Source organism: Podarcis cretensis, assembly GCF_951804945.1.
Source record: "Podarcis cretensis genome assembly, chromosome: 8".
Taxonomy (NCBI): domain Eukaryota; kingdom Metazoa; phylum Chordata; class Lepidosauria; order Squamata; family Lacertidae; genus Podarcis; species Podarcis cretensis.
The window spans coordinates 4,423,718-4,451,382 of NC_137177.1; the positions used below are offsets into that span (position 1 = coordinate 4,423,718).

At 46.7% G+C, this 27,665-nt stretch overlaps 1 protein-coding gene across 1 annotated transcript; it reads right to left on the minus strand.

The window, feature by feature from the left end:
• Positions 1 to 11,707: 11,707 nt before the first annotated feature.
• Positions 11,708 to 26,480, minus strand: LOC307221211 (cytochrome P450 2G1-like). Its single transcript, XM_079985591.1, has 9 exons — positions 26,244 to 26,480; positions 21,089 to 21,251; positions 20,829 to 20,978; positions 19,559 to 19,719; positions 18,277 to 18,453; positions 15,953 to 16,094; positions 15,144 to 15,331; positions 13,740 to 13,881; positions 11,708 to 13,256 (listed from the first exon to the last, which is right to left on the minus strand). The coding sequence occupies exons 1-9, from the start codon at positions 26,421 to 26,423 to the stop codon at positions 13,075 to 13,077; spliced, it is 1,485 nt and encodes a 494-aa protein (XP_079841717.1). The 5' UTR covers positions 26,424 to 26,480; the 3' UTR covers positions 11,708 to 13,074.
• Positions 26,481 to 27,665: the final 1,185 nt, after the last annotated feature.

Here is a 27,665-nt window from a genome sequence, read left to right on the forward strand (position 1 = left end):
TTTTCTTCTACATTTGCCATTTATAGGTGTGAGTGCCTGCAGAATTTTAAGGGAGTGGCTTATCTTCAGGTATTGTCTTTTTTCCTCCTTCCCCTCCCTTGAATTTTAAAGGTGCAGCTTATTTGCAGGTGTAGTTTATATTTATACAGTAACTGTACTTTTACTTGGGTTCTTTTTTTTATGAGTTGGTTTTTCTTACCTAATTTAGTCACACGCAGCTGCAAACCTGAAATGTACTTAACTTTCATGGATCTAGGGGTCTTAGTAGACCACAAGCTGAACATGAGAACAACAACAACAACTTTATTATTTGTATGCCGAACAACAACAACAACAACAACTTTATTATTTGTATGCCATCCATGGGCCATCAAACTGGGTTGCCCAAGCAACTCTGGGCGGCTCCCAACAGAATACAGTGGTACCTCAGGTTAAGTACTTAATTGGTTCCGGAAGTCTGTTCTTAACCTGAAGCGGACTTTCCCATTGAAAGTAATGGAAAGTGGATTGATCCGTTCCAGATGATGAAAAACACCCCCCTAAAACAGCAATTTAACACAAATTTTATTGTCTAACAAGAGCATTGATCCATAAAATTAAGGCAATAATCAATGTACTATACTATAAAATAAGTAAGACAGTATTTTAGAAGAAAAAAATTAACATTTTTTTTCTCTTTCGTGCACTGATGATAGTCAGTTTGGATGGGGGGCTTTTATCCATTTCTGAAGTCACACGATCAACCAGTAGCTGAACTGGGTTCCGCACAGTCACAAAAATGAAGTCACAAGCCACAGTCACAAAAGCGAAGTCACGAGTCAGTCCCATAAAATGAAGAACAAGTCACAGTCAAAAAACTGAAAAAGCCGCACAAACCTAATCACAAAAAGGAACCAGACGATGAAAAGCGACCCCTAAAACAGCAACTTTACATGAATTTTACTAACGAGTTCATTGATCCATAGCATGAAATAAATAAAACAGTACAAAATGAAAATCTGTTTTTTTCCCCTTACCTGCACTGATGATAGTCATTGTTTGGATGGGGGCTCAGGGTCCTCTTCCACAATCACAATCGGCTTCTCTCCCGGCATTCGCGGAGGCCTCAGAGAACTCCCGCGGCTGGAGCCCAGTCGCGGAGCCTCTGCAAGCCCCACGGATGTTGGGGCTTGGATCCAGGCAGCGGCAAGGCTTCTGAGAGCTTGGACAACTTAATTCCTGGTTACAATCGTCCGTAACCCAAAAAAGTGTAAGTTGAAGTGTTCGTAACCCGAGGTACCACTGTATTAAAAACATCATAAAACATCAATCATTAAAAATGTCCCTAAACAGATGTCAGTCAACAGTATGATGCAGCAGCAAAAAAATTCTAATGATATTCTAGGCTGCATCAGCACAGGTAAGAGCTGTTTGACAATGGAATGGTCTCCCTTAGGACGTTGTGGACTCTCCTTCTGAGGCATCTAATCATAAGCCTGCATTTTTATTAAAGCTTATATGTTTAATCAGGGCTTGTATTTTAAAAATGAGTTCAAATTCATAAATGTTTTATGCCAGGCAGAAGACCAGCTGCCTAAGAACCTTGGCAGAATGTTCTTCTCCTAGACAAAGGGGCCCCCCTGATTTATAGCAGAAAACAATTCTCAAAGTCGTAAAAAGGGAATTACAGGCTGACAGCCAAGGTTACACTGACCCTACAAATTAAGGGTGGATAAATAGTAAAATGAGCCATATCTTCTTCCTAAGGTTAAGAAGGTCAAGAGCAGTGAAAAAGCAACTGGTCTGGCTGGCAGAAACAGAGCATTTTTGGGAAGTCTTTTCTAAAGCTGTTTCTTTCTTAAACTAAGTTCCTTTTAAGATTTCTTTTCCTTTTAAAAGGTTATTTATGTATTAAATATATTAGCTTAAATATAATTATGCAAAGGATTTAAGAAATGCTAGATTCTTATTTCATATAGTTGTAAGAGTTGTAACTATCCTGAAATTAAGTCAGCCACCAGCCCTCCCCCCTTGCCAGACAGGAGACGCCATCGAGCACTCCTGATATATGGTTGTCAGGCCTTTTGTTTAGAAACCTTCAGATGAAGGAGATCTCTCAATGTTGATGTGAACTCAAAATCCTTGACATATGTTTAAGATAAAAATTCAAGATTAATCATCTGTTTTGGAAGGCAATAGGGCAAGGAGGGCAAGAGGTGAGCTGGTAATTAAGATTCCTTGTTGAGACACATGTAAGATATATTACTACTTTTTTGTCATTTATAGATAGAAGAATATATAGCTTTTTGATTTCTATAAAAGGCAAGAGGAAATGGGTGTATCTTTTGTGATTGGTTCTAGCAAACAGCCAATAGGAATTTCAACCAGGCTGATTGGACAGAGGCAGCCACAGGAGGAGCAAGGGGGCTGGATTAAGGAAATATAAGTGCTGGCCAGAATGGCAGGAGGCCAGGCCAGAGCTTGGTAACCATATACCACTGTGCCTCATATTTATTTGTCTGACAAATAAATTATTATTTTAATTTCTCTATTGCTGCGTTGAATATTTCATTCCAGCTAAGCGTTAACCACAAGCAGGGTGCTACATTTTATGGTGCCTCTGTGACTCGGATAAGTGGTCTGCTGGAACGCAGCCCCTTCGCCCTACTGGGCAGGGTACAAGATGGAGGACCACGAACTGCTTACCCAGCGCGCACTGGAAAATTTTTCCAGGGGAACGCAGAAGTCTCGTCTGTCTGATACCCTGCTCACTGGCGGCGACGGACCGGGGGGAACCAGCCAAGGGTAAGTGCACAAAGGGGTTTTGGCCCTCCAATTAATTGGGAGGAAGAGAAGTCTTGATCAAACTTCTGCGTCTCAGTAAGGGGGAACTGAGTACGCTAGGTGGCTGGGTACATCAGATGGTGATCTGGTGTAGGGAAAGGTTGGGAGGTAGAGTGTGGTGAAGTATCCAGCGCATTGTATGTGTGAGAAAGTACAGAACAATCTGTAGCTGACCTGAGTGTGGAGTGAGTAGTACTTCGGTTCCCAGTGAGGCGACTCCATCTGGGCAAGGAATCTCACAAAGCGCGCGTGTGTGTGACTGAGTGGATACTTCACAGGGCCATACAATGGGAGTTGGGGGTTCAAAGGGGGGAAATACACCTCTTGAATGTATGTTAAATAATTTTAAGAAAGCCTTCTCAGGGGCATATGGAGTCAAAATGACGCCAGAGCGCTTGAGAACGTTATGTGAATTAGAATGGCCGAAACAAAATACTGGATGGCCATCTCAGGGAACCTTTGATATAAATTTAGTAAGCAAACTTTGGTCTGATATCACCAAAGAAACTGGAGGGTGCCCAGAACAATTTTCATATATAGATTCTTGGCTGAGCACATTAAATAAAAATCCTCCATGGATAAGGGAATGCAAAGTCAAACGATGCAAATTATTGGCTGTAAAAGCCGAAGCTAGGAAAGGAATCTTGCCAAATAAACTCAAACCCATTTTTGAGGGACCAGAGGAAGAGGTGCTTCCACCTCCACCCTATGCTCCACATCGAAGGGAGCCTAATTCAAACACTCCACCAGTTGTAACCCCAAGGCAAGAAAGTGGAATGAATAATGGCGGTGGAGTCACAGAGCTTGATTCCTTGATAGATTATGATAAATATCTTCAGGAGGCATTGGAGTCCTATAATAAAGCCCAAGCAGAAGTGGTTATTCCACCTGTGACTCCTAATAGACCTCCATCTACAGTCTCCAAAAACCCCTGTATCTAGCCCTACCGGGAATGGGCTAGGTCACGGGCAACATTTAGACGACCGGCCTGCTGCAGCCACAACCTGGAAACTGGCTGACCTGCGCACGCCTGAAGCTTGAGGAGCGTCTGAACCAACGACTGTGAACGGAAAGAATCTCTTATACAATTGATTGACTGCCCCCTTGTGGAACAATTATAAAGGATATTACTCATTGGGGATCCTCGGGATATATGTTTTGGTCTTGGTGGTTCCCCATTTTTGTCACTGGGGGAATTATATTGGGGCTAATATTTATTTGCTATCACAATAAGGTAATCTTTTGTGGAAGGAATGCATATACTAGACATCAACATGATTTTATTATTAATCCTGATCCCTTGGGAAGGGGAAGGGTCCTTGAATCTGACCAAATTTGCTAAATATGGATTTCGCCATGACCACAATATGTGGGTAGGCTTAGCTGAGATGGTAGCCAATGTTGCAAATAGGACTAATTGCCTTGTTTGCTCTCTTGGGCCAGATGATTCAGAGGGAGGTATACCCTTATTACCAATACCATTAAATGCCATTGGTATGGTAAGCGAAATGCCACACCAAACAGAAGTACAGAATTTCCCCGGATGGAACTCAACTAAACCAATACGAGTTATACCTGTGCAAGGGGAATTCTGTGTGCATAAATCATCAGATGCAGCTGATCCTACCATGATAGGCTCTTCCCATTGCCACTATACTTGGGATTATATTAAGAATAGTCAAACCTGGGCAAACGGTACTACGTATCGAACTCGGAATACCTTGCCCTGTGCACCTCCTTTTATTCATGCATGGAAAATGGTGTGGAACATAACTGTGACAGAAGAAGGCAATCTAACATACTGCACTGTGAATTCTCTACCCCTTTTGATATTTCGCCTTCTGCACTCCACGTACCAAAAACCTCAGACCCGATGGTTGTGGTGGATATGTGGAGAATGGGCATACAAGAAACTCCCTTCCAAATGGAGTGGGACTTGTTTCTTGGGATGGGTATTACCACCAATGTGGATTATGCCCACTAGTTCGGCCAAGCGTACACGAAGAAACGCTGATATTTCTCATATAGCAGGAGGAAGTACCCAAAGTTGGAGCGGTACTGATGATTGGCCACCAGAGCGCATTATAGCCTATTATGATCCTGCCTCCTGGAATCCTGGTGAGCTCATACAAGGGGCACGGGATCCTATTTATAATCTAAACAGAATAATTCGATTGCAAGCAGTAGTGGAACTTGTAACCAATGCAACGGCCCAGAGTTTGAGACTTATTGCACAACAGTTGGATGAAAGTAGAGCCGCCATTTTGCAGCTGAAAATGGGAATGGATTATGTACTTGCCAGGCAGGGAGGCCTATGTGGAGTCTTGAACTTGACAGGGAATGCCTGTTGCTTTAACATTTCTGATAATGGTGAGGCAATCCGTGTGTTGGCCACAAAGATGGAGAATATAGCACATGTCCCAGTACAAACATGGGAAGGATGGGATATGGGATGGCTCACCAATTGGTTACCTAATGTCGCAGGACTCAAAGGGATACTATTGTCTTGCTTGTTTTTCTTGACAGTAGTAATAATGGTTTTATGTATGGTGCCATGTATCATTTCATGTTTTAGAAGTACAATTAGCAAGATGATTTCAAATGAAACTCTACCTCATATCATGGCCCTATACAGAGCTTTACCTCAGGAATATGATGAAGGTCAAGCTATCAAGGACACTTGGGATGAAGGTCCTTGAGCTTGAAAGGGGGGAATGAGGCATCTAATCATAAGCCTGCATTTTTATTAAAGCTTATATGTTTAATCAGGGCTTGTATTTTAAAAATGAGTTCAAATTCATAAATGTTTTATGCCAGGCAGAAGACCAGCTGCCTAAGAACCTTGGCAGAAAGTTTTTCTCCTAGACAAAGGGGCCCCCCTGATTTATAGCAGAAAACAATTCTCAAAGTCGTAAAAAGGGAATTACAGGCTGACAGCCAAGGTTACACTGACCCTACAAATTAAGGGTGGATAAATAGTAAAATGAGCCATATCTTCTTCCTAAGGTTAGAAAGGTCAAGAGCAGTGAAAAAGCAACTGGTCTGGCTGGCAGAAACAGAGCATTTTTGGGAAGTCTTTTCTAAAGCTGTTTCTTTCTTAAACTAAGATCCTTTTAAGATTTCTTTTCCTTTTAAAAGGTTATTTATGTATTAAATATATTAGCTTAAATATAATTATGCAAAGGATTTAAGAAATGCTAGATTCTTATTTCATATAGTTGTAAGAGTTGTAACTATCCTGAAATTAAGTCAGCCACCAGCCCTCCCCCCTTGCCAGACAGGAGACGCCATCGAGCACTCCTGATATATGGTTGTCAGGCCTTTTGTTTAGAAACCTTCAGATGAAGGAGATCTCTCAATGTTGATGTGAACTCAAAATCCTTGACATATGTTTAAGATAAAAATTCAAGATTAATCATCTGTTTTGGAAGGCAATAGGGCAAGGAGGGCAAGAGGTGAGCTGGTAATTAAGATTCCTTGTTGAGACACATGTAAGATATATTACTACTTTTTTGTCATTTATAGATAGAAGAATATATAGCTTTTTGATTTCTATAAAAGGCAAGAGGAAATGGGTGTATCTTTTGTGATTGGTTCTAGCAAACAGCCAATAGGAATTTCAACCAGGCTGATTGGACAGAGGCAGCCACAGGAGGAGCAAGGGGGCTGGATTAAGGAAATATAAGTGCTGGCCAGAATGGCAGGAGGCCAGGCCAGAGCTTGGTAACCATATACCACTGTGCCTCATATTTATTTGTCTGACAAATAAATTATTATTTTAATTTCTCTATTGCTGCGTTGAATATTTCATTCCAGCTAAGCGTTAACCACAAGCAGGGTGCTACACTTCTTTAAAGGTTTGTAAGCAAAGGCTGGCTGGCCATCTGTCATGGATGCTTTAGCTGAGATTCCTGAACTGCAGGGGTTGGACTGGATGACCCCTGGGGGTCTCATCCAACTCCACCATTCTATGACTCTTTGATTCTAAGACTAGTATCCAGATCAAGAGAAGATGACCTAACTGGGGAGAAAACAGTGAAGACCTGATGAAGAGAGCACAGCAGAGGTTGTATTTTCTGAGAATCCTCCAGAAAAATAATCTCTCAAAGGACCTGTGGATGGCATTTTACCATTGTACTGTGGAGAGTGTATTAACTTATGGTCTGTGTATGTGGTTTGGGAGCTGCACGGTCAGGGGGGAAAAATGCTGTCCAAAGTTGTAAAGACTGCAGAGAGAATAATTGGGTGCAGTCTTCCCACCTTGGATCAAATCTATGCTTCCAGGTGCCATAAGAAAGCTGCAGAGATAGCGCAGGATAGTGCGCACCACAGAAATTATCTCTTTCAGCTTCTGCCTTCTGGAAGAAGGTCCAGGGTTATAAAGACTAGGACTAGCCGCCTGAGAAACAGTTACTATCCAAATGCGATTTTGGTTTTAAATGAAGTGTAAGGTAGTGTCTATGGGACATGGGTGGCACTGTGGGTTAAACCACAGAGCCTAGGGCTTGCCAATCAGAAGGCCGGCGGTTCGAATCCCTGCAACGGGGTGAGCTCCCGTTGCTTTGTCTCTGCTCCTGCCAACCTAGCAGTTTGAAAGCACGCTAGTGCAAGTAGATAAATAGGTACCACTCTGGCGGGAAGGTAAATGGCATTTCCATGCGCTGCTCTGGTTTGCCAGAAGTGGCTTAAGTCATGCTGGCCACATGACCCGGAAGCTGTACGCCGGCTCCCTCAGCCAAGAAAGTGAGATGAGCGCCACAACCCCAGAGTCGGCCACGACTGGACCTAATGGTCAGGGGTCCCTTTACCTTTAAGATAGTTTCTGTGGGAGTACCGTAATTTTTCTCCATAACACGCAGTTTTTTCCTCCTAGAAAGTAAGGGGAAATGTCTGTGCGTGTTATGGAGCGAATGCCTACGGATGGCGGGGGAATCTGCTGCAGTCGTGAGCAGTCCGTGGCTCGCTTTGAAACAGCAAAGCGGGTGTAAGCGGCTCCTGTCAGCGAGCCCAGCCGGGGAGGAGGGAGATAAGCAGAGTGGGAGAGGAGAGGAGCCGCTTACACGAGTGTAAGCGGCTCCTGTCCAGTTGGCTGCTTTAAAACAACCCCGTGCTCTCTGTCCCTGCCTGCAATTTTTTGCTGTCCGATTTTGGATTAGCCACTGTAGGGGCTCTGTGTGTGTGTGTGCTTGAGCTATCTTTCTCCTCCTCCTGCTTCCCTCTCCCAGCGCCCCTGCAACTTTAGGATTGATTCTCTCTCTCTCTCTCTCTCTCTCTCTCTCTCTCTCTCTCTCTGTGTGTGTGTGTGTGTGTGTGTGTGTGTGTGTGTGTGTGTTTTGACCTCACTGCGCTTGTTGGGGGAGAGTGTTGGTCGCAATTTTTCTTGATTTGTCTCAGAGTGGTTACTATCGTGGTTTCCGTTATTTGTCTTAGCGCGTTGCTTTTAATTATCTTTAAGTGTGAGTGTGAGCGTTTCGGCAGCTGCCAAGCCGGGGAGGAGGGAGAGAAGCAGAGCCCGCTTGTTTTAAAGGAGCAAAGCGGGAGAGGAGAGGAGCCTCTCCTGCATTATTAGCAGCCTCCTTCTCCACACACCCCACGCGTGCTCCTTCTCCCCTTAAACCCCTCTCCTGCATTATTAGCAGCCTCCTTCTCCACACACCCCACGCGTGCTCCTTCTCCCCTTAAACCCCTCTCCTGCATTATTAGCAGCCTCCTTCTCCACACACCCCACGCGTGCTCCTTCTCCCCTTAAACCCCTCTCCTGCATTATTAGCAGCCACCTTCTCCACACACCCCACGCGTGCTCCTTGTCCCCTTATACCCCTCTTCTGCATTATTAGCAGCATCCTTCTCCACACACCCCACGCGTGCTCCTTGTCCCTTGAGTGCTTTTCCTTCCCTCCCCACTTAAAACGTGGTTACAAAGCACGGATCCACATGGATCCTCAGGATTTTTGCACTGGGTCACCCCAAATTCACCATCAGATCACGTAGCATGTCCATGGCTACAGCCTGCACCAAAAAACACACATGCACCCACTGTTTCATGGGGCCGCAATGGTGCAAAAATGTGGTTACAAAGCATGGATCCACATGGATCCTCAGGATTTTTGCATTGGGCTACCCCAAACTCACCGTCAGATCACATGTCTGTGGCCACAGCATGAACCACAAAAATCATACATCCACTGTTTCATTTAGAATTTTTTTTTCTTGTTTTCCTCCTCTAAAAACTACGTGCGTGTTATGGTCAGGTGAGTGTTATAGAGCGAAAAATACGGTATATTGTATTTAATTATGGGGTATCAGAGTTTTTAGGGGGCTAACCAGGCTGGGATAGTTGGGATAGCAGGCTTGTTGGTTTTTGAATGTCTGATGTAGATTTTTTCAATTTTGTTGTTCTGTATGGGACAATGACAATAAAGATTATCGTATCGTATAGTCCTACTCTATTCTGCCTTGGTCAGACCGCACCTGGAGTCCTGTTCTGTGTGCCACAATTTAAGATGGATATTGACGTGTGCAGAGAAGGGTAACCAAGGTGATCAAGGGTCTGGAGACCAAGCTTTATGAGGGATGGTTGAGGGAATTATACCCAATTTAGCCTGATAGAGGAGACTGAGAGGATGACCATCTTCAAATATATTAAGTGCTGTCATAGGGAAGAAGGAACAAGCTTGTTTTCTCCTGCTCTGGAGGAATGACCAAAACAATGGATTCACATTACCAAAGAGAGAGAGAGAGAGAGAGAGAGAGAGAGAGAGAGAGAGAGACATTCTGACTAAGCATCAGGAAGAACGTTAGGACTGTAAGAGCTGTTTGACAGTGGAACTGACTGCCACCAGATGTGGAGGACTACCTTTCATTTGGGATTCTTAAGCAGAGGTTGGAGTGAAATCTCTCCTGTATGATCCCATATGATTTAGTTGAGTTTCCTGCATTGCAGGGGGTTGAGCTAGAGGTTTCTTCCAACTCTGCAGTTCTGTGATTCTATAGCGAGGCAGAGATCTTCAGCAGTTCCTGCAGATGGGGAAGGAATATTCCCAGAAATGTTCTGAGAAATGTTGGCTTAGTTAATTCTGAAAGAAACGTACATTGGTAGCTTATTCCTACTGGTGGATGGGGGAAGCAGTGGGATCAGGGAGCAGAGAGTGGAAGGCAGAGCTGTAGCTATGGGGTTGGGGGTTGGGGACTTTGTTGTTTAGTCATTTAGCCGTGTCCGACTCTTTGTGACCCCCTGGACCAGAGCACGCCAGGCACTCCTCTCTTCCACTGCCTCCCGCAGTTTGGTCAAACTCATGTTAGTAGCTTCGAGAACACTGTCCAACCATCTCGTAATCGGTCGTCCCCTTCTCCTTGGGCCCTCCATCTTTCCCAATATCAGGGTCTTTTCCAGGGAGTCTTCTCTTCTCCTGAGGTGGCCAAAGTACTGGAGCCTCAGCTTCAGGATCTGTCCTTCCAGTGAGCACTCTTTAGAATGGAGAGGTTTGATCTTCTTGCAGTCCATGGGACTCTCAAGAGTCTCCTCCAGCACCATAACTCAAAAGCATCAATTGGGGGGTGGAGACTAGCCGCGTTTTTTGCCCCAGTTGAAGCCTCCAGAGAGGCACCATTGAGGCTCCCAGCCTGTGTGTGTGTGTGCACACAAATGGGTAGGGGTGTTGCCAAACGGGGTCTTTGACCCAGGTGAAATAAAGCCTAGTGTCACCCCTGGTGGAAGGGGAGAGCCAGTGTGGTGTGGTGGTTAAGAGCGGTAGACTCGTAATCTGGTGAACCGGGTTCGCTTCCCTGCTCCTCCACATGCAGCTGCTGGGTGACCTTGGGCCAGTCACACTTCTCTGAAGTCTCTCAGCCCCACTCACCTCACAGAGTGTTTGTTGTGGGGGAGGAAGGGAAAGGAGAATGTTAGCCGCTTTGAGACTCCTTCGGGTAGTGATAAAGCGGGATATCAAATTCAAACTACTACTCCTCCTCCATGTCCCACTTCAACTCTTCTTAAATATTCTGGGCTGGGTCCATGCTTGTGCCTTTATTCCTCCAGCTGCCCTGCAGATGGATATTCCTCAGTGGGGGCTGAAATTCTCCAACAATTTGGGGAAGGATCAAAAAGTGTCAGAGAATATCCCAGGACTGCCAGCCTAGCTCTGCGGGACGTGCTCCTCCATTCAAGGCTGATTGGCTGGAAAGGGGGGTGGAGTATCTCACTGTCTAAGCAACGTGCACAGATTACACAAAGCAGATGATGGTTTTGCTGGCTTTCCCTGCTCAGGCTGCCATTTTCCAAGCGGACTAAATTGTGGACCATTTGCTGATTATATAACTTGCATCGGGGGCTGCCAAGTGGCTATGTACCATATTTTTTGCTCACCTTTTCCCTCCTAAGAAGTAAGGGGAAATGTGTGTGCATCTTATGGAGCGAATGCAGGCTGCGCAGCTATCCCAGAAGCCAGAACAGCAAGAGGGATTGCTGCTTTCACTGCGCAGTGATCCCTCTTGCTGTTCTGGCTTCTGAGATTCAGAATTTTTCCCCCCTTGTTTTCCTCCTCCAAAAACTAGGTGCGTCTTGTGGTCTGGTGCGTCTTATAGAGCGGAAAGTACGGTAGGAGTTCACTCAAGCCCTGTGCTGCCTTCAAACTGCCTCTTCATAACAAAGGAACAAATTGTTGGACTATTGGGTTGTTTTGTTTTGATTTAAACTCATTGCATGCAAATATTTATTGATCCCTCCAAGGCTAAATTCAAATGACCATCCCATCCTGTAAAAAGTCTAAGGTGCCACCTGTGTCCACCTTCTGAGAAAGAAGCTCCTCTGGTCATAGTGGAACTTATTTTTGAGTAAAAGTACATAGAATCTCACTGTTGCTCTAACAAAGTAACCTCTGACTCATTTGCATAATCGGTCCTTCATTTTATTATGCGTGGAAATTACTTACTACAGTGGTACCTCAGGTTACGTACGCTTCAGGTTACAGACTCCGCTAACCCAGAAATAGTACCTCGGGTTAAGAACTTTGCTTCAGGATGAGAACAGAAATCGTGCTCCGGCAGCGCGGCAGCAACGGGAGGCCCCATTAGCTAAAGTGGTGCTTCAGGTTAAGAACAGTTTCAGGTTAAGAACGCACCTCCAGAACGAATTAAGTACTTAACCCGAGGTACCACTGTATATTTTTTAATATATGTATGCTTCTTGTCAATCTTAGCATTTAGATGCCATCTTTATCTCTGACCATGACAGAACTGTGGAAAAAGTATGTGTCACCAAGATGTATGCAAACATTTCTCTAGCACTGTTAGATCACAAAAGATTATTCTTTCCTTGCATGCTGTGCTTTGCATTCTCTTCTTGGGTGCTGGGAGCTGAGAAGAGGGAGGTGGAAAGTGGAGTTGGCAACCATGGAGTTATGAACAGGATTCTGAGAGACTAGTGCGGCTCTGAAACTCACCAGAGGGAATTCTCATTTGCCTGGCATCTTCTAGCCCAGACAGAAAACATCCATAACAAAAACAACAATCATGGCATGTTGCTCTAGGCTCTGATATTCATTACTTCCCCTGCAGGCTCCAAACTCAACAACAAAATGTCATAATAAATCCATCACACAGCAAAGCAATGCAAGAAAATTACCAGCAAACCCTTTCCCATCTAGATGTTCTAAGCCATGGGTAGGCAAAGTAAGCCCCGGGGGCTGGATGCGGCCCAATAGCCTTTTAAATCCGGCCTGTGGACGGTATGGGAATCAGCAAGTATTTATATGAGTAGAATGTGTGTTTTTATTTAAAATGCATGTCTGGGGTATTTGTGGAGCATAGGAACTCGTTCATATTTTCCCCCAAAATATAGTCCGGTCCCCCACAAGGTCTGAAGCGTATAACAACCAACAAGTCCAGAAGCAAATGCCACAAGTTTTTCTTTTCTTTTCAGGCGTAAGGTCAAAGTTTAAACACACGTTGCAAGGAGATGGAAATTCAAGAGGCACCAAAGTTCTTTGGGCTCAGTAGAGGAGAGGATGGGAAGGGCAGCAATAGGAAAAGTAGGGTGATAAACATAGAGAGGCATAGACCCAGACGAAGGAAGCCCAGTCCACAGGTAGGAACGAGGCCTAATTTGAGAGCAAAATCTTGAAGCTGCCCGTTTCAAAAGCCCTTGGGCGAGGGCCAGGAAAGGGAAGAAGACCGCTCCCCTCTCCCTGAGCAGCCAGAGAGACCAGCTTGTGCAAGAGCACAGCGGCAGGGGAGGAAAGATTTGGTCTCCACTCAACGCGGGACGATGCAGAGCTTGTAGAAGGGCGGGATGGTGGCAAAGCCGGACTCCTGGGGGGTTGTGTCAATGTCCTTGGGGTCCACAAGGGGCTTCAGCCGGAATCTCTGCAGGGTGGTGGTGAAAAAGAGGAAGAGCTCCATTCGGGCCAGCGTTTCACCCAGACATACCCGTTTCCCTGCAAGGCGAAAGGGAGAAGAATCAGCAGGAAGGAAAGACATGGGTTTTGGGGTTAGAGGCCGGGTTTAGGGCAAGTCCAATGTCCTTGGGGTGTTAATGGAACAGCTGAAATCCATGTGAATGCAGAGGGCCTTCTGGCGGTTCCCTTGCTGCAAGAAGCCAAGTTACAGGGAACCAGGCAGAGTGCCTTCTCGGTAGTGGCGCCCGCCCTGTGGAACGCCCTCCCAACAGATGTCAAAGAGGAAAAAATCTACCAGAGTTTTAGAAGATATCTGAAGGCAGCCCTGTTTAGGGAAGCTTTTAATGTTTAATAAATTATTGTATTTTAATATTCTGTTGGAAGCAGTCCAGAGTGGCTGGGGAAACCCAGCCAGATGGGCGGGGTATAAATAATAAATCTATTGTTGTTGTTGTTGTTGTTGTTGTTGTTGTTGTTGTTGTTGTTAATAATAATATTATCATCATCATCATCTTCATCTACCTGAGGAGAATGGCATGAAAGCGTCATTCTTCTTGAAGCGCCCATTCTCATCCAGGAAGTTCTCTGGGTTGAAAGCAAATGGGCTTTTAAACTTCTTGGGGTCGAACAGGACAGTGTGGAGCATAGGGTAGATTTCTGTCCCCTAGGAAAAAGAGGGAGAGAATCTTGAGGTCAGAATTGCAACGATTCGGGGAAAGTCGAGAGCGAGAAGCTCTCCACCCCTTCTCTCAACTGGTGGATTGCCAGCCACATTCAACCACCGGCCAACTCCTCCCTGTGATGTCTACAGAGTGCCCTGCCTGAATGTGAAGGCACCATGTGGGTAGCTGACCCACAGAAATCTCATGCAATCTGGTCAAACGGTCAGTTGATCTACAGGTCCCCATCCCCCCACTCTACAGAAGCATCACTGTGGGCATCCGTCTGGGGTCAGGGAGGCATTCCACCTCTGGCTGTAGTTCAGCTTAAGCCAAGAGGAGGTCCAGCCTTGCCATTAGGCAGTGTGAGCCAGCTGCTTCAAGCGGCATGTTTGGAGGGTGAGGACTAGAGGCCAGGTGTTGGAGGACAGATGTGTCCCCATCATAGCTGTCAACTGTCCCTTATTGGGCGGGAAAGTCCCTTATCCCAACGACTGGGGGGTGGAGCTTGCATGCCTTGTGCTGATCAAATCGGCCGCGTTGCCTGGGGACTCGCCTTTGCTCAGCGCTTCCCAGCGGAGAGGTGACGGTGGTTTTCCTTGCTGCATCCCCTTTGCCAGGTTGCTGCGCTGTGAGAACCACCTCTTGAGGCTTCGTTTGGCTGCTGGCTGGGCTTTTTGCCTTTGGCTCGGAGGGGCTCAGAAGTTGAACCTAGCTGTGCTCTGAAAATCCCTTATTTTGGCGGCTGATCCATTATTTTCAAATCTGCAGGTAGACAGCTATGGTCCCCATGCACCCTTTAAACTAGCCGCAGCGTGAGACTTTACCAGCTGGGCCCTGGTCATCCTTTGAGGATTGGCTGTTGTGTTCTTGTTGTTTTTAAGTGCTATGTTGGCAGCTTTTGCCAACCTGGTGCCCTCTAGATGTTTTGAAATGCAACTCTGGTCAATCCCAGCCAGCATGTCCATGCGAGACATCTAGAGGGCACCAGCTTGGTGCAGGCTGCTTAACAGATTGGCAAATCTTTAAGACTCTCCTGGAGGGTGTCCAGTCCTTTTCCTTTGCCAAATACCCACCAATAACCAACATCACCTCATCCTGCCTCCGACAGGTTGATTCTGTGCCAGATGAAGACCCAACTGTTGTGGGCAGATGTTGGTGGCAAGGCACACATCTGTGAATGTTGCAAATCTCTTTTAAACAACAACAACAACCCATTTTCTTGTGTCCCGGACACTTTTAATTCCCTCTGCCCCACAACTGATACCTTAGGGATGATGTAGCCTCTGAATTCAGTGTCGCGCATCACAGAGTGCGCCAGGTTCATGGGGATGAGGTCACTGACCCTCTGGACTTCGTGAATGACAGCGTCCACATAAGGCATCTGGCTCCGGTCTTCAATGTTGGGGGCTCGGTTCTGGCCAATCACTTGGTCAATCTCCTGGTGCATTTTTGCTGTCCAATGAATTTAGATCAGAGAAGGATCAGAAAATCAGAGTCGGAAGGGACCACGAGGGTCATCTAGCCCAACCCACAGTAATGCAGGAATCTTTGGCCCAACATGGGGCTTGAATCCATGACCCCGAGTCTCATAGTCCACTGCCTGAGCTATCTGTTTATAGTGGTACCTCTGGATGCAAACGGGATCCGTTCCAGAGCCCCGTTCAGAGATGCGACGGCGCGTCTGCGCATGTGCAGGTCATGTTTTGCCGCTGCCGCGCATGCACGTGATGTCATTTTGAGCATCTGCACATGCGCAAGCGGTGAAACCCAGAAGTAACGTGCTCCGTCTTATTCATCATGGGTTGGTCTAGTCCTCTTTTAAATCTGTCCCAGTGGCCATCACAACATCTTGTGTCGGTGAGTTCCATAGTTCATCACTGTGTTATCTCCCAACATTCAGCTTCACTGGATGGCTCTGTTGGGTTAGAACTGTTCCTACCCACTTTCTCCACACCAAGCCTAACTTTACACACCTCTGTGGTATCTCCCCCTTACTTACTCACTCCCCAGCCCTCAGCAGGCTAGGTTGGGCTTTAATCAGCATGGCGGCAGTGTGCTGGTTCCCTTCCGTACCTTGCACTTCGGGGTGTTTCATCAGAAACAGAAACCCGTATCTCAGGGTGGAGCTGACGGTCTCCGTCCCAGCAAAGAACAAATTGAGTGTGGTGAGTTCTAGGTTCTTGGTGTTGAATTCGCTGGACGGGTTGCCTTTCTCCTGAAGACAGACAGGAAGCCAATGTCATCAGGATTCCCCCATGTGGGTGAGACGTAGGGGGAGTTGGTTCCAGGGCTGCTGCCTCTGGCATAGTCCTTTTATGGAAGAAGGACGTCACTTGTCTGGTGGGGGTGAAGAGAAACTAGGCAAGCTGGACACATGTCAGCCCATCAGATCATTAATCATAATGCTGATAAATTTCTTATGCCCCAATCATCGGACTGGGTTGCCCCAGCCGCTCTGGGTGGCTTCCAACAAAAATACAGGAAAAACAACAACAACCATTGAAAGCTTCTCAAACTAGGGCTGCCTCCAGATGTCTGTGAAAAATTATATAGCTGTTGAAATCTGACGTTTTCCAGGAGGGCTTTCCATGGGGTGGGTGTGACTACCAAAAAGGTCTTCTGTATGTTAGAATTCCTGCTCCGTGATTGCAGTCATGGGATTGTTGTCTTTCACATGACGGTGGATGTTTCGACTCCACAGAGTGGGAAGTGAGGGAGACAGGAAGTTTGTGTTACTGTGTTCTGTTAAGTGGGACTATTGTCCTTTGTTCTTTTTCTCTTTGCTGTCTGATGCTAGAGAGAGAGGGAGCCATGCTGCAGTGCTCCGTGTGTGTTTATATGTAAATAAAGTAGATTAGCCAAAATGCTGAGTTGCTGAGGTCTGTCACGCAAGCTGCGCAAACTCTGCGGATCCCTAAGTGTGCCAGTGTCTGTTGGCATCGGTCGCTGTGATGTTCGGGCTGAAGAAAGCTTTTGAAGCTCCTGAACGATCGGCCAGGAGGGAGAGAACATGCCAGTCGGGCATGTGTCTCTTCCAGGGTCCTACTCGAGTGTAGGACGAGCTCCTGGTTCCCTGTAGTTTCACTTCTCTCAGTGAGGGGACTGCCAGAAGACTTTCTAATATATATTGGAGAAGCAAAACAGCTAAATAAATGTATGAGGTTTTGTTGAACCAACTTTTGGTCCCTCTAGAGATACTTTTTACTGTGTATTCACAATGTACACAATTCAGCTTTCAATACTCTTTGCACCTGCAAAAGTTTTGGGGTGGTCACACTGCTTCATTTCAAAGGAGTGCGTACCCTGTAACTTCTTACTGAAATCAATCCATAACTTTTCATACAACATTCTGGTTTATTTTTGTGTACCGCTTTTGTAGAACTCCAGCCTCTCCGGACAGGAATAGCATGGTAGCATTGGGGAAGCATGACAGAACAATTAGGAAAGCAAAACAGACCCACCATTAATGCACTATTACTGTGTCAAGAACACATTGCAGAAAGCCACTTCCGCCCTTCGGAGGAGGTGGGGTTGCAGGCTTCACGGCCCCAGCCCTCACGCAATTGGGGGGATTCCCGGCTGCTTCACCTCCTGGCCAGCCAAATCGGCTGGCTCTAGGGGTGTGGCCTGCCTTATTTAAAGCAGGACACGGCCGGGGATCTCCCTCTTTGCCACCTGCCAGCTGTTTCTGCTTTTCCCACACTCCCGCCCTATAAGGTTTTTGTTCCTTGACCTTGCTATGGACCTTGGTTGGTCGCCATTGAGGGGCCTGGTAGGAATTTTTCCACTTGGCAAATTGGCACCAGCCACTTGGTTTTCGCCTACCTCGTAGCAAATCATCACAACTTTCTTGGTATTGGCGGTTAAGCATTGGTATTGTTCTGTAGATGGAAGAGGGGAGGTAGCGCCATCACCTGCCCCGCATATTGAAGGGCAGTTCGATAAAGGATTCCGGGGGGTGTGGCCCTGTCCGAAGCCTGAGGAGGTGAGGGCCCAAGGCACGGCCCCCAGCGGTGACCCCGGGGGAGTTCCTAGTTGATGTGCATCAGCAGGACTCCCCCAACTGGTGGTTAACCCTTCCTGGACTTCTAGCGGATGGGCTGAAGTCGGATATAGTCTGTTAGGAGCAATGCCTAAGCCAATACCACTCATCACCTGTAACCATCACCTGCACACTCTAGGTTCACCAGTGACTGAAATGGTGGCACACCTGATCATGAAGCCGTTGCAAAGTGTATTATCAGCAAGGTGTGCTAGCAAGCAGCAGAATCTGCAGAGCCCCTGTGGCAGTCCAGAGATTGCATCGCTTTGTAAGTGATGTGCGACTTAGTGATCCTTGTGTCAACCCTACAGCTCCCTGTGGAAATCCCACCTCATGTCATAGGCCAACAGGGTACCTTTTCCATCTGGATGAGGAAGCAGTCAATGAAGTCACGAGGGGCATTGAGGTCAAGGGTCTCCTTGTTCTTCTTCACTCTCTTGGCAATGTAGGCTCTCATGTCTTCCAGAAGGTCATAGATCTTGGTGTGTGGCCCTGGAAAGTACTTCAGAATGCTGGCATACATGTCATAGAACTGCATGAAGAAAGAAAAGGCACCGGCACATAGCTGTCAACTTACAGATTTGAAAATAAGGGACCAGCAGCCTCAAAAATAAGGGATCGGCAGCCAAAATAAGGGATTTTAGCCAACCAGCTGAAATACGAAGTTAAAAGGGACCAGATAATTTTGGAGAGCAGCGCCAGTTTTTACCCCTTCGTTTCCAGAGGTTGCTGCTCAAGACACCAGCTGATGAAACATGGCAATTAAATAACTACAAGCAGCCACCACTTTTCACGCAAAACGAAGTCCAAGCTACAAAGATGCTGCTGCAGTTCTGTATCTTTTATCTTGTGCTCCATCTGCAGCTCTCAGTTCCATCGGGCGTGGTGGGAGGAAGGGGGGGGGATAGCGCCCGAAGTAAACCCGCAGATCAGACCATCTGTGCTAGTCTACGAATACAAATCTATGGGAGAAGCGCTTGCGGTCCTTCCTCCGCTTTCCCCCTCTATGGTTAGCCCATGGAACACCTGCTTGCGCCTCTGCCTCCACCTCCTCTCTCTGAACAGCTTTCTCTATGGCTGCGCTTGCGGGGAGTCCCAGCGGGGAGGGGCTCCTGGGGGCAGAGGCTGCTAAGAGGAGGCCGGAGGGGGGCGGGCTGGGCAGCCAAGCAACCCAGTTGGAGCCTCCCTCCTCCTTGGCCGGCAGTGAGGGAGGGAGAGGAGCTGCTTCCTTTGAAACCCGGGAAATTTAAGGGACATCATCAATAAGGGACAGCAGTGGGACACGGCGCTGGGATAAGGGACTTTCCTGCCAAATAAGGGACGTTTGACAGCTATGCACCTGCAGCTGACCAGGAATGCCTCCTGAGGGTCAGGAGAGCTTCCTTGCTGGCCAAGGAGGCCCCACTAGATGACCAGTAGCTGTTATAAACTACGGCTGGCTTTCAGACCCTTGTCCAGCCTGGTGCCCTTCTGCTCTCCACATGAGCTTAGACTCCAAATCCCATCAGGCACAGAGCACAGCCCACAAGGCCAATGCTCAGGGATGATTAAGATGATGGGAGCTCCATTCCAACAATATCAGAAGGGTGTCTGATTGGGAAATGGATTCGTGCTCTGTCTGCTTTGAGACCGGGTACCTGAGACCAGGCGGTGCTCATCTCACGGAAAATTTCGTTCATCATCTTCATCAGGGACTGGAAATCCTTGTCTTCGTAGTCAAAGCGGTCGCCAAAGACGATGGAGCAGATAACGTTGGAGACGGCGCGGCTGAGGGTGAAGGTGGGGTCGAAAGGCTTCTCTGCAATGCCAGGGAAGGAAGACGCATTGTGCTGAAGGGGCCAAGGTATCTTGGGAAGTGTGAGGAACTGTGGAACACCTGAAAAGTCCTCTCCCAAACTCTTCTCAAAAGATCATCTGCAGTCCCTACCCAGAACTTAAGATACCTATTGCTGACCAGGCTACTAGAATGAAGACCTTCGCTGGCTATGGAGCAGCCTTCCCAGAGAGCTCACTCAGTGCTGTCATTATGGTCTCTCTTTTGTTGCATCTGATGAACGCCTTTTTACTCACCCAGGCCTTTTAAACAATTTGTGCTGTGGCTCTGGGCCTCCCAACCATGTTTCATTACAGTACATATTTGCCACAGAGGACTATTCTGAACACTACTTTTATTGGTTAATAGTATTATGCATGTTAGGGACATGGGTGGCGCTGTGGGTTAAACCACAGAGCCTAGGACTTGCCGATCAGAAGGTCAGCGGTTCGAATCCCCATGATGGGGTGAGCTCCCGTTGCTTGATCCCTGCTCCTGCCAACCTAGCAGTTTGAAAGCACGTCAAAAGTGCAAGTAGATAAATAGGTACCGCTCCGGCGGGAAGGTAAACGTCGTGACCAACTCTGGGGTTGCGGCGCTCATCTCGCTTTACCAGCCAAGGGAGCCGGTGTACAGCTTCTGGGTCATGTGGCCAGCAGGAGTAAGCGGCTTCTGGTGAACCAGAGCCGCGCACGGAAACGCCGTTTACCTTCCCGCCGGAGCGGTACCTATTTATCTACTTGCACTTTGACATTCTTTCAAACTGCTAGGTTGGCAGGAGCAGGGACCGAGCAACGGGAGCTCACCCTGTCGCGGGGATTCGAACTGCCAACCTTCTGATTGGCAAGTCCTAGGCTCTGTGGTTTAACCCACAGCGCCACCCGCATCCCCCTTTATCTCTCCTTATCCGTTATTTTGGGGGCAATGTATGTGCTCTTTCCTCCCTGCTTGTTATCCTTGAGCCCAGAAATTGTCATTGCCTTTGGGACAAAAAGGCTTCCCTTCCCCAGCCTGTCTGGGCTTCGGAGCTCGTGCTTCTGTCCAGCCTGGTGGGGCTGACCTCCTCCTCCCTGCCCTTCACTTGGCCTACTCACGGTTGGTCTTATGAAATTCCTCCAGCAGGAACTGAGCTTCCTCTCGGATCCGATCCTCAATTGTTTTTTTCCCCATGCCAAAATTCCTCAAGACGGTGAGGGAGAAGCGTCGCAGCTGCTTCCAGCGCTCTCCCTCAGAAAACACCACCCCTGCAGGTATGGGGAGAAGAAAGGGGAGAGGGATTGAATAGCAGCCAGGAAACAACAGATACAAGACTCCTGTATTGCAAGTCGGACCACCCTGGGTTCCTCCTCCTCACCATAGCCATCAAAGGTCCTTTGAATCGTGGGGTTGGTTTTCCTTCCGCTAAATTCTTCTGCCTTGTCTATCAGGGCCTCCTTCACAGCTTCATGTCCACAGAGGACCACAATCGGGCGATTTCCAAAGTAGACGGTGAACACTGGGCCATATTTGTCGCGCAGCTGCATAGGAGAAAGGCCAAAGGCTACTTTTTAAAATTTTAAAAACAGAACAGTCTTTAATCCACTCTTTCTTTTTCTTACAATTCATTGGCACTCTTACAAAAGGAAACAGGCTGGGCCTTGGTCTGATCCAGCAGGGCGGTTTGAACATTCATCTCTGTGTTCAAATCTGTTCACTGAATTCCCTCAGACTCTTATTTGTGGGAAGGAGAGAGATGCCAGGCAGGAGGCTTTCGGCACATGCTCAGAGGGCCTCTACCTGCCACCAAAATGCACTTTATCAAGCAAGGGGACAAAATGCATGAAAGCAAGTTTCCATTCCTGTTTTGATAAAATTTTGAGACTGGTACGTCTCACACAGACTGGCTCTGCAAGTGTCAAGATGCTCGTGGGACAGTTCTGCGAGGTTAAGTGTCATTTCTGACTAAACCCTCTTGTGGAGTGTGGACAGAAATGGTTTTAATGTTGTCTTTTGAAACGGCTCTGACCCAGAAGGCTCTAAAACGTGACTCTAGGCTGAAAATGCAATTCTAGGCTTCATCCACGGAAGTTTAGCCTCCAGATCAAGGGAAGTCATAGTACTGCTTTATTCCACCTTGTTCATAGCCCACCTGGAGTCCTATGTCCAGTTTGGGGCACCACAGTTGAATAAGGATATTGTCAAGCCGGAAGGCGTGCAGAGGAGGGCACCCCCTTTCTCCGCCACCAACCACCAAAAACAAACAGTGAACCGCCCCCCCTCAGGCGGCTGGGTTAAAAGTTAATTTTAATAATTCGTCAATGATGTGTTAAAATGTGAAACCTAAAATTCAACTAGAAGCCTCTAAATTACTGGGTATTCCTATAGCAAATCAGATGGTGAAATGTTTAGGAGTAAGAATAACTAAAAATGTGAAGAAAATATTTGAATATAATTTAAAAAAAAAACTTGGAGCGGTATTGAGTCAAAGTTGAAAATCTGGGAGAAAAGGAAGGAATCGATTGGTACAAGATTTGCATTAGTTAAAATGTTTTTCTTAATTAGGAAGAACTTTCTGAGGGTCAGAGCGGTTTGACGGTGGAATGGAAGCTGGTGATCTAGGAGTCTTGGTTGACCTCAAGCTTGACATGAGCCAACAGTGTGACGCGGCAGCTAAAAAAGCCAATGCAATTCTGGGCTGCATCAATAGGAGTATTGCATCTAGATCAAGGGAAGTAATAGTGCCACTGTATTCTGCTCTGGTCAGACCTCACCTGGAGTACTGTGTCCAGTTCTGGGCACCACAGTTCAAGAAGGACACTGACAAACTGGAACGTGTCCAGAGGAGGGCAACCAAAATGGTCAAAGGCCTGGAAACGATGCCTTATGAAGAACGGCTAAGGGAGCTGGGCATGTTTAGCCTGGAGAAGAGGAGGTTAAGGGGTGATATGATAGCCATGTTCAAATATATAAAAGGATGTCACATAGAGGAGGGAGAAAGGTTGTTTTCTGCTGCTCCAGAGAAGCGGACACGGAGCAATGGTTCCAAACTACAAGAAAGAAGATTCCACCTAAACATTAGGAAGAACTTCCTGACAGTAAGAGCTGTTTGACAGTGGAATTGGCTGCCAACGAGTGTGGTGGAGTCTCCTTCTTTGGAGGTCTTTAAGCAGAGGCTTGACAACCATATGTCAGGAGTGCTCTGATGGTGTTTCCTGCTTGGCAGGGGGTTGGACTCGATCGCCCTTGTGGTCTCTTCCAACTCTATGATTCTATGATTCTATAACCTTTTGGCAACATTGGGCACTTCTGTTGCATGTGGACCCTGCATACACTCCTAACAGAGATGGGGAAATAGGCAGGTGTGGTTGGAGGATCAGGTTTTATGGCACATCAAAAATTAGCCATTGGTGGGGGAAAAGTTAGACAATACTTGAGGGGGGAAAACAAAATCCTCCCAGCTGCCTGACCCATTTCTCTTTGAAGGGGAAAATAAACCACAAGACCTCCAACGAGGTGAGTTATAGCTGCTGTGAGGATCCTGCTATTGTACAAAAAAGTAAGAGTACAAATATTTAAATAAATGAGTACGTTTGTGAAATATGATGCCAGCAACACCTGAACAAAAAGCCTCACTATGTTGACACACCAGTATTTCATCACCAGGGGAAACATAGCTGAGTCTTGAGGGGTTGTGTGTTGCTTAACAATTTCCACTGTAATGCACAGTTCTTTCTCAAAGGCAGAGCAAATGGTTAAAGCCAAGCTCAACCCGTCTCCTACTCGATCTCCCAACCTCAATTCCAACCCACCTCAACCAACCCTCTCAACTCTCCTGTCTCTCTTCAAATCCTCTCCTTTTAAACGCTCCCTCCTGGAACCACGGCCAATCGGAGGCTGCCGTTCATTAACCATTTGCTGGCAGGGAAAGAAAGAAACGCTTGTTGATCCAACTGGTCTAGCAAAACCCAACCTTTTCGTCACACATGGTTTCGAGTCCCATGTTGGGCAAAAGATCCCTGCACTTCCAGGGGTTGGACTAGATGTCCCTGGTTGTCCCCCTCCAACTTTACAATTCTAGGATTCTATCCAAATTTAGAGTCTCCAAAATGCTGCCTGTTGTTTTTTAGTCGTTTAGTCGTGTCCGCCTCTTTGTGACCCCCTGGACCAGAGCACGCCAGGCACTCCTGTCTTCCACTGCCTCCCGCAGTTTGGTCAAACTCATGCTGGTAGCTCCGAGAACACTGTCCCACCATCTCATCCTCTGTCGCCCCCTTCTCCTTGTGCCCTCAATCTTTCCCAACATCAGGGTCTTTTCCAGGGAGTCTTCTCTTCTCATGAGGTGGCCAAAGTCTTGGAGCCTCAGCTTCAGGATCTGTCCTTCCAGGGAGCACTCAGGGCTGATTTCCTTCAGAATGGAGAGGTTTGATCTTCTTGCAGTCCATGGGACTCTCAAGAGTCTCCTCCAGCACCATAATTCAATTCGGTGATAAGCCTTCTTTATGGTCCAGCTCTCACTTCCATACATCACAACTGGGAAAACCATAGCTTTAACTATACGGACCTTATAGTTAAATGCTGTATAGGTAAATGCTGCCTACCAGGATGCAAAACAGGTTGGAAAGTTTAAAAAGAAGGGGAGGGTTGTGAAAGATAACATGTAGGATAACATGTAGGATTGCTGTTGAGTTGTTTAAAAAAAAAGAAAAAATGCTTTCGGAAGTTACCAAGAATGATGCTTAGCTTGCTGAGTGCTGAAAGCGCACCTCAACATTTGGTCCCCACAACAACCTTGCAAAGGTAGGCAAGTGGATTTACTCGTGTTACTTCTACTCGCAGTAACGCTCTTTTGGCACCTCCACTTTCCCCAGGAAAACCTGCTCTTTAACGCTGAATCGGAACAAACAGCAATTTGGGGTTTTTTTGAGGATTGCAGTTTGCTCGATTCCGTAGTAAAGAGCTGGTTTTCATGGTGAAAGCAACAGGGCAGAATAGGGAAAGTGTTCAAACAGGGAGCTTTCAAAAACAGACCTGTGCCAAGAAAAGGCAGTGCAAAGTTAAGAATGGGTGAGTCCTAACAGGGTTTTTTGTGGTATTTAACTAAGTTGGCATCAGGCAAACATCAGGCAAACGGGTGAACATATGGATCCAAAGAAAACAGAAGCAAAAGATTGCCAAGTGTGTCAACTCTCCTTTTTTTAAAAAAATAAAATTTAATACAGTCTCTGCAAAAAAACAATAAACATAGCATTGAGGTTATAGGGTCATTTTAGGTAAAGGTAAAGGTAAAGGTACCCCTGCCCGTACGGGCCAGTCTTGACAGACTCTGGGGTTGTGCGCCCATCTCACTTAAGAGGCCAGGGGCCAGCGCTGTCCGGAGACACTTCCGGGTCACGTGGCCAGCGTGACATCGCTGCTCTGGCCAGAGCCAGAGCCGCACACGGAAACGCCGTTTACCTTCCCACTGGTAAGCGGTCCCTATTTATCTACTTGCACCCGGAGGTGCTTTCGAACTGCTAGGTTGGCAGGCGCTGGGACCGAGCAGCGGGAGCGCACCCCGCCGCAGGGATTCGAACCGCCGACCTTTCGATCGGCAAGCCCTAGGCGCTGAGGCTTTAACCCACAGCGCCACCTGCGTCCAGGGTCATTTTACATCATCTTAAAACATTAATGGGTCATTGTAGGCTGTCCACAGACCTGTTTGGAAACGGGTGGGAGAAATTTGCTATCTACTTCCATTGTGTATGAAAAGAAGGGGAGGCAGGTTTCATCAAAGGTGTCTCTCTTTATAAAAGCTTTTGGATGGACAGGGCAACCGTCATCTAATCTACCCAACTAGAGGCAGGCAGGCAGGCAGGCAGGGATACAAGGAGAGAAATGGAGGAAGGTGTTTTGGTAAGAGGCAGAGAGACAGGAATATCCAGAAAGCCACAAAGAAGACACAGAGATGCTTAGTTGGGGAAGCAATGTATTTTGAGCATATTCCTGTGCAAGAGAAAGGGTGGAGATGGAAGAGGAGAGAGATGGGGGCAAACTGAGGCCTCCGTGCATCTCAATTATTTGAATTTCCCTTTGACTCCTGGGTGCTGCTCTTGCTGCTCTGTTCCTAGAAGGGCCAGGGGAGAAATCTGGTTCCGCTTTCATTGGAAGGCTAATCTACCAACCTTTCACTTTCCAAAACCATGCACAAACTGAAGCACATGGATCCAGGTTCTGCAATGCAGATCTCCAGCCAGACAATGACAAATGAAGACACCACAGGAAAGGGTGCATGCAAATGGAAATATTCAGGGAAATCACTTGGAAAAAATACGCACATTAGTCAAAGCGGCATGCGAGGGGGAATGTGTTTATAAGGAGATATTTGCACTAAAACGCTGGTAAATTTCCATGAAGATTTCTTTTTTAAAAAAAATAGTTCTCAAATTTCTCCAGAAATACTGAGAACTGAATTTAAGGTTGGAAAACTGAGAAACAGAGAACCAAAACTGACTCTGCCTTCTGCCCCTGGTTTCCAGAGGCAGTCAACTCACCCTGAGGAGGGATTTCAAAGTTTCTGATGACTTGATCTGCAGGAAATTTCCAATCACAGGGAGCGGCATGGGTCCGGGGGGCAGCTTCCCATGGCGCGATATGCTCCTCACTGCTGCCGAAATGAGGAGCCAAGTCAGACAGATGACAAGAAGGAGAGTTACAGTGCTGGCCAGATCCATGATGGAGGTCACTACCAGTCTGTCGCAGTGCAGACAACTGTCCCATTTTGACAGGGTTCTAGATACTGAATCAAGGCTGGATTTGGCCCCACCTTCTGCATTATGTAACTCCACAAGGCCAACCTGTTGATAGCTTTAATCCCAATAAACCTATGCCAAAAGTTAATCATCTATTTCCTGGTTATCAGGATTGTGAATATTTGTTCCAGAAGCACGAGAGTTTGTGTGCACATTCTTCGTGATGTGGGTAAACAATTTCCATGCCAATCAACTTTAAACTTTTTAATCTAGTGGTTTCTAGGCAATAGTCACGTTGTCCGCCTTTGGACTCTCCTGTGAATTGCTTATTGCTTCCAAAGTTGTTATGAAACTTTATTTTTTGAGGGTGATTGCAAGACTAAAAGCCTCCTTTGAGTGGAGGGGCTGGAAGGAAGAAGGATTGGAGAGAGGCCTGGCTGGAGTAGAGAGGGAAGCAGCCAGAATCCGAGGAAGGTTGCTCGTGGTTAACGTATTCTATGTTACAGCTAAATAAACATTTGTTTTCGGCTTGCAGTTTTCAGCTTTCTTCACTAATACAAGGAACAACACAGGGGTATCAAAAATGTGGCCAGCTAACTAAAGCACAGCCTACAACAGCTGGACTATACTAGGAACAGCTATAACCTGCCGCTGTGGAGCAGAGCGATTAGGTCTAGTGAAAGAGGTCTCACCACCTGCGAAACCTGGCATAGACCTTTTGTTACATGATGACTGGGAGCGTGTGTTAGGGCGACTGCCTGTACTGCTGCCCAGCTGCGCACTACTCAGACCGGAGGCAGATGTACCCGGTTGCTCCAAAATGCTAGGTGGAGTGTCTCGAATACAATCCTGCCTACCAACCATTGAAGCATTCAATAAATCTGGGAAGGTCAAGCCAAAAAGGCGTCGACAATGCTGGGAGTATAACAGAGGGACGTGTTTGCGACCAAGCTGTAAGTACCTGCATGGGTGTGAGAAATGCCTGGGCAACTATCCGGCCACAACTTGTTGCTTTTTTCTTTTTTTAAAAAAAAATGATATATATTTTTTATTAAATTTTCACAATAAAAAGATTATAAGACAATCAATAGAAAAAACACAAGAAAAAATACAAAAACACAGAAATACAAAAATACAAACAATACAAACAATTAACATAGAAAGGGGAAAAACAGAAAAACAAAAATCCCTCTTTTTATCTTCTCCTCTTTAGTTAACTTATTT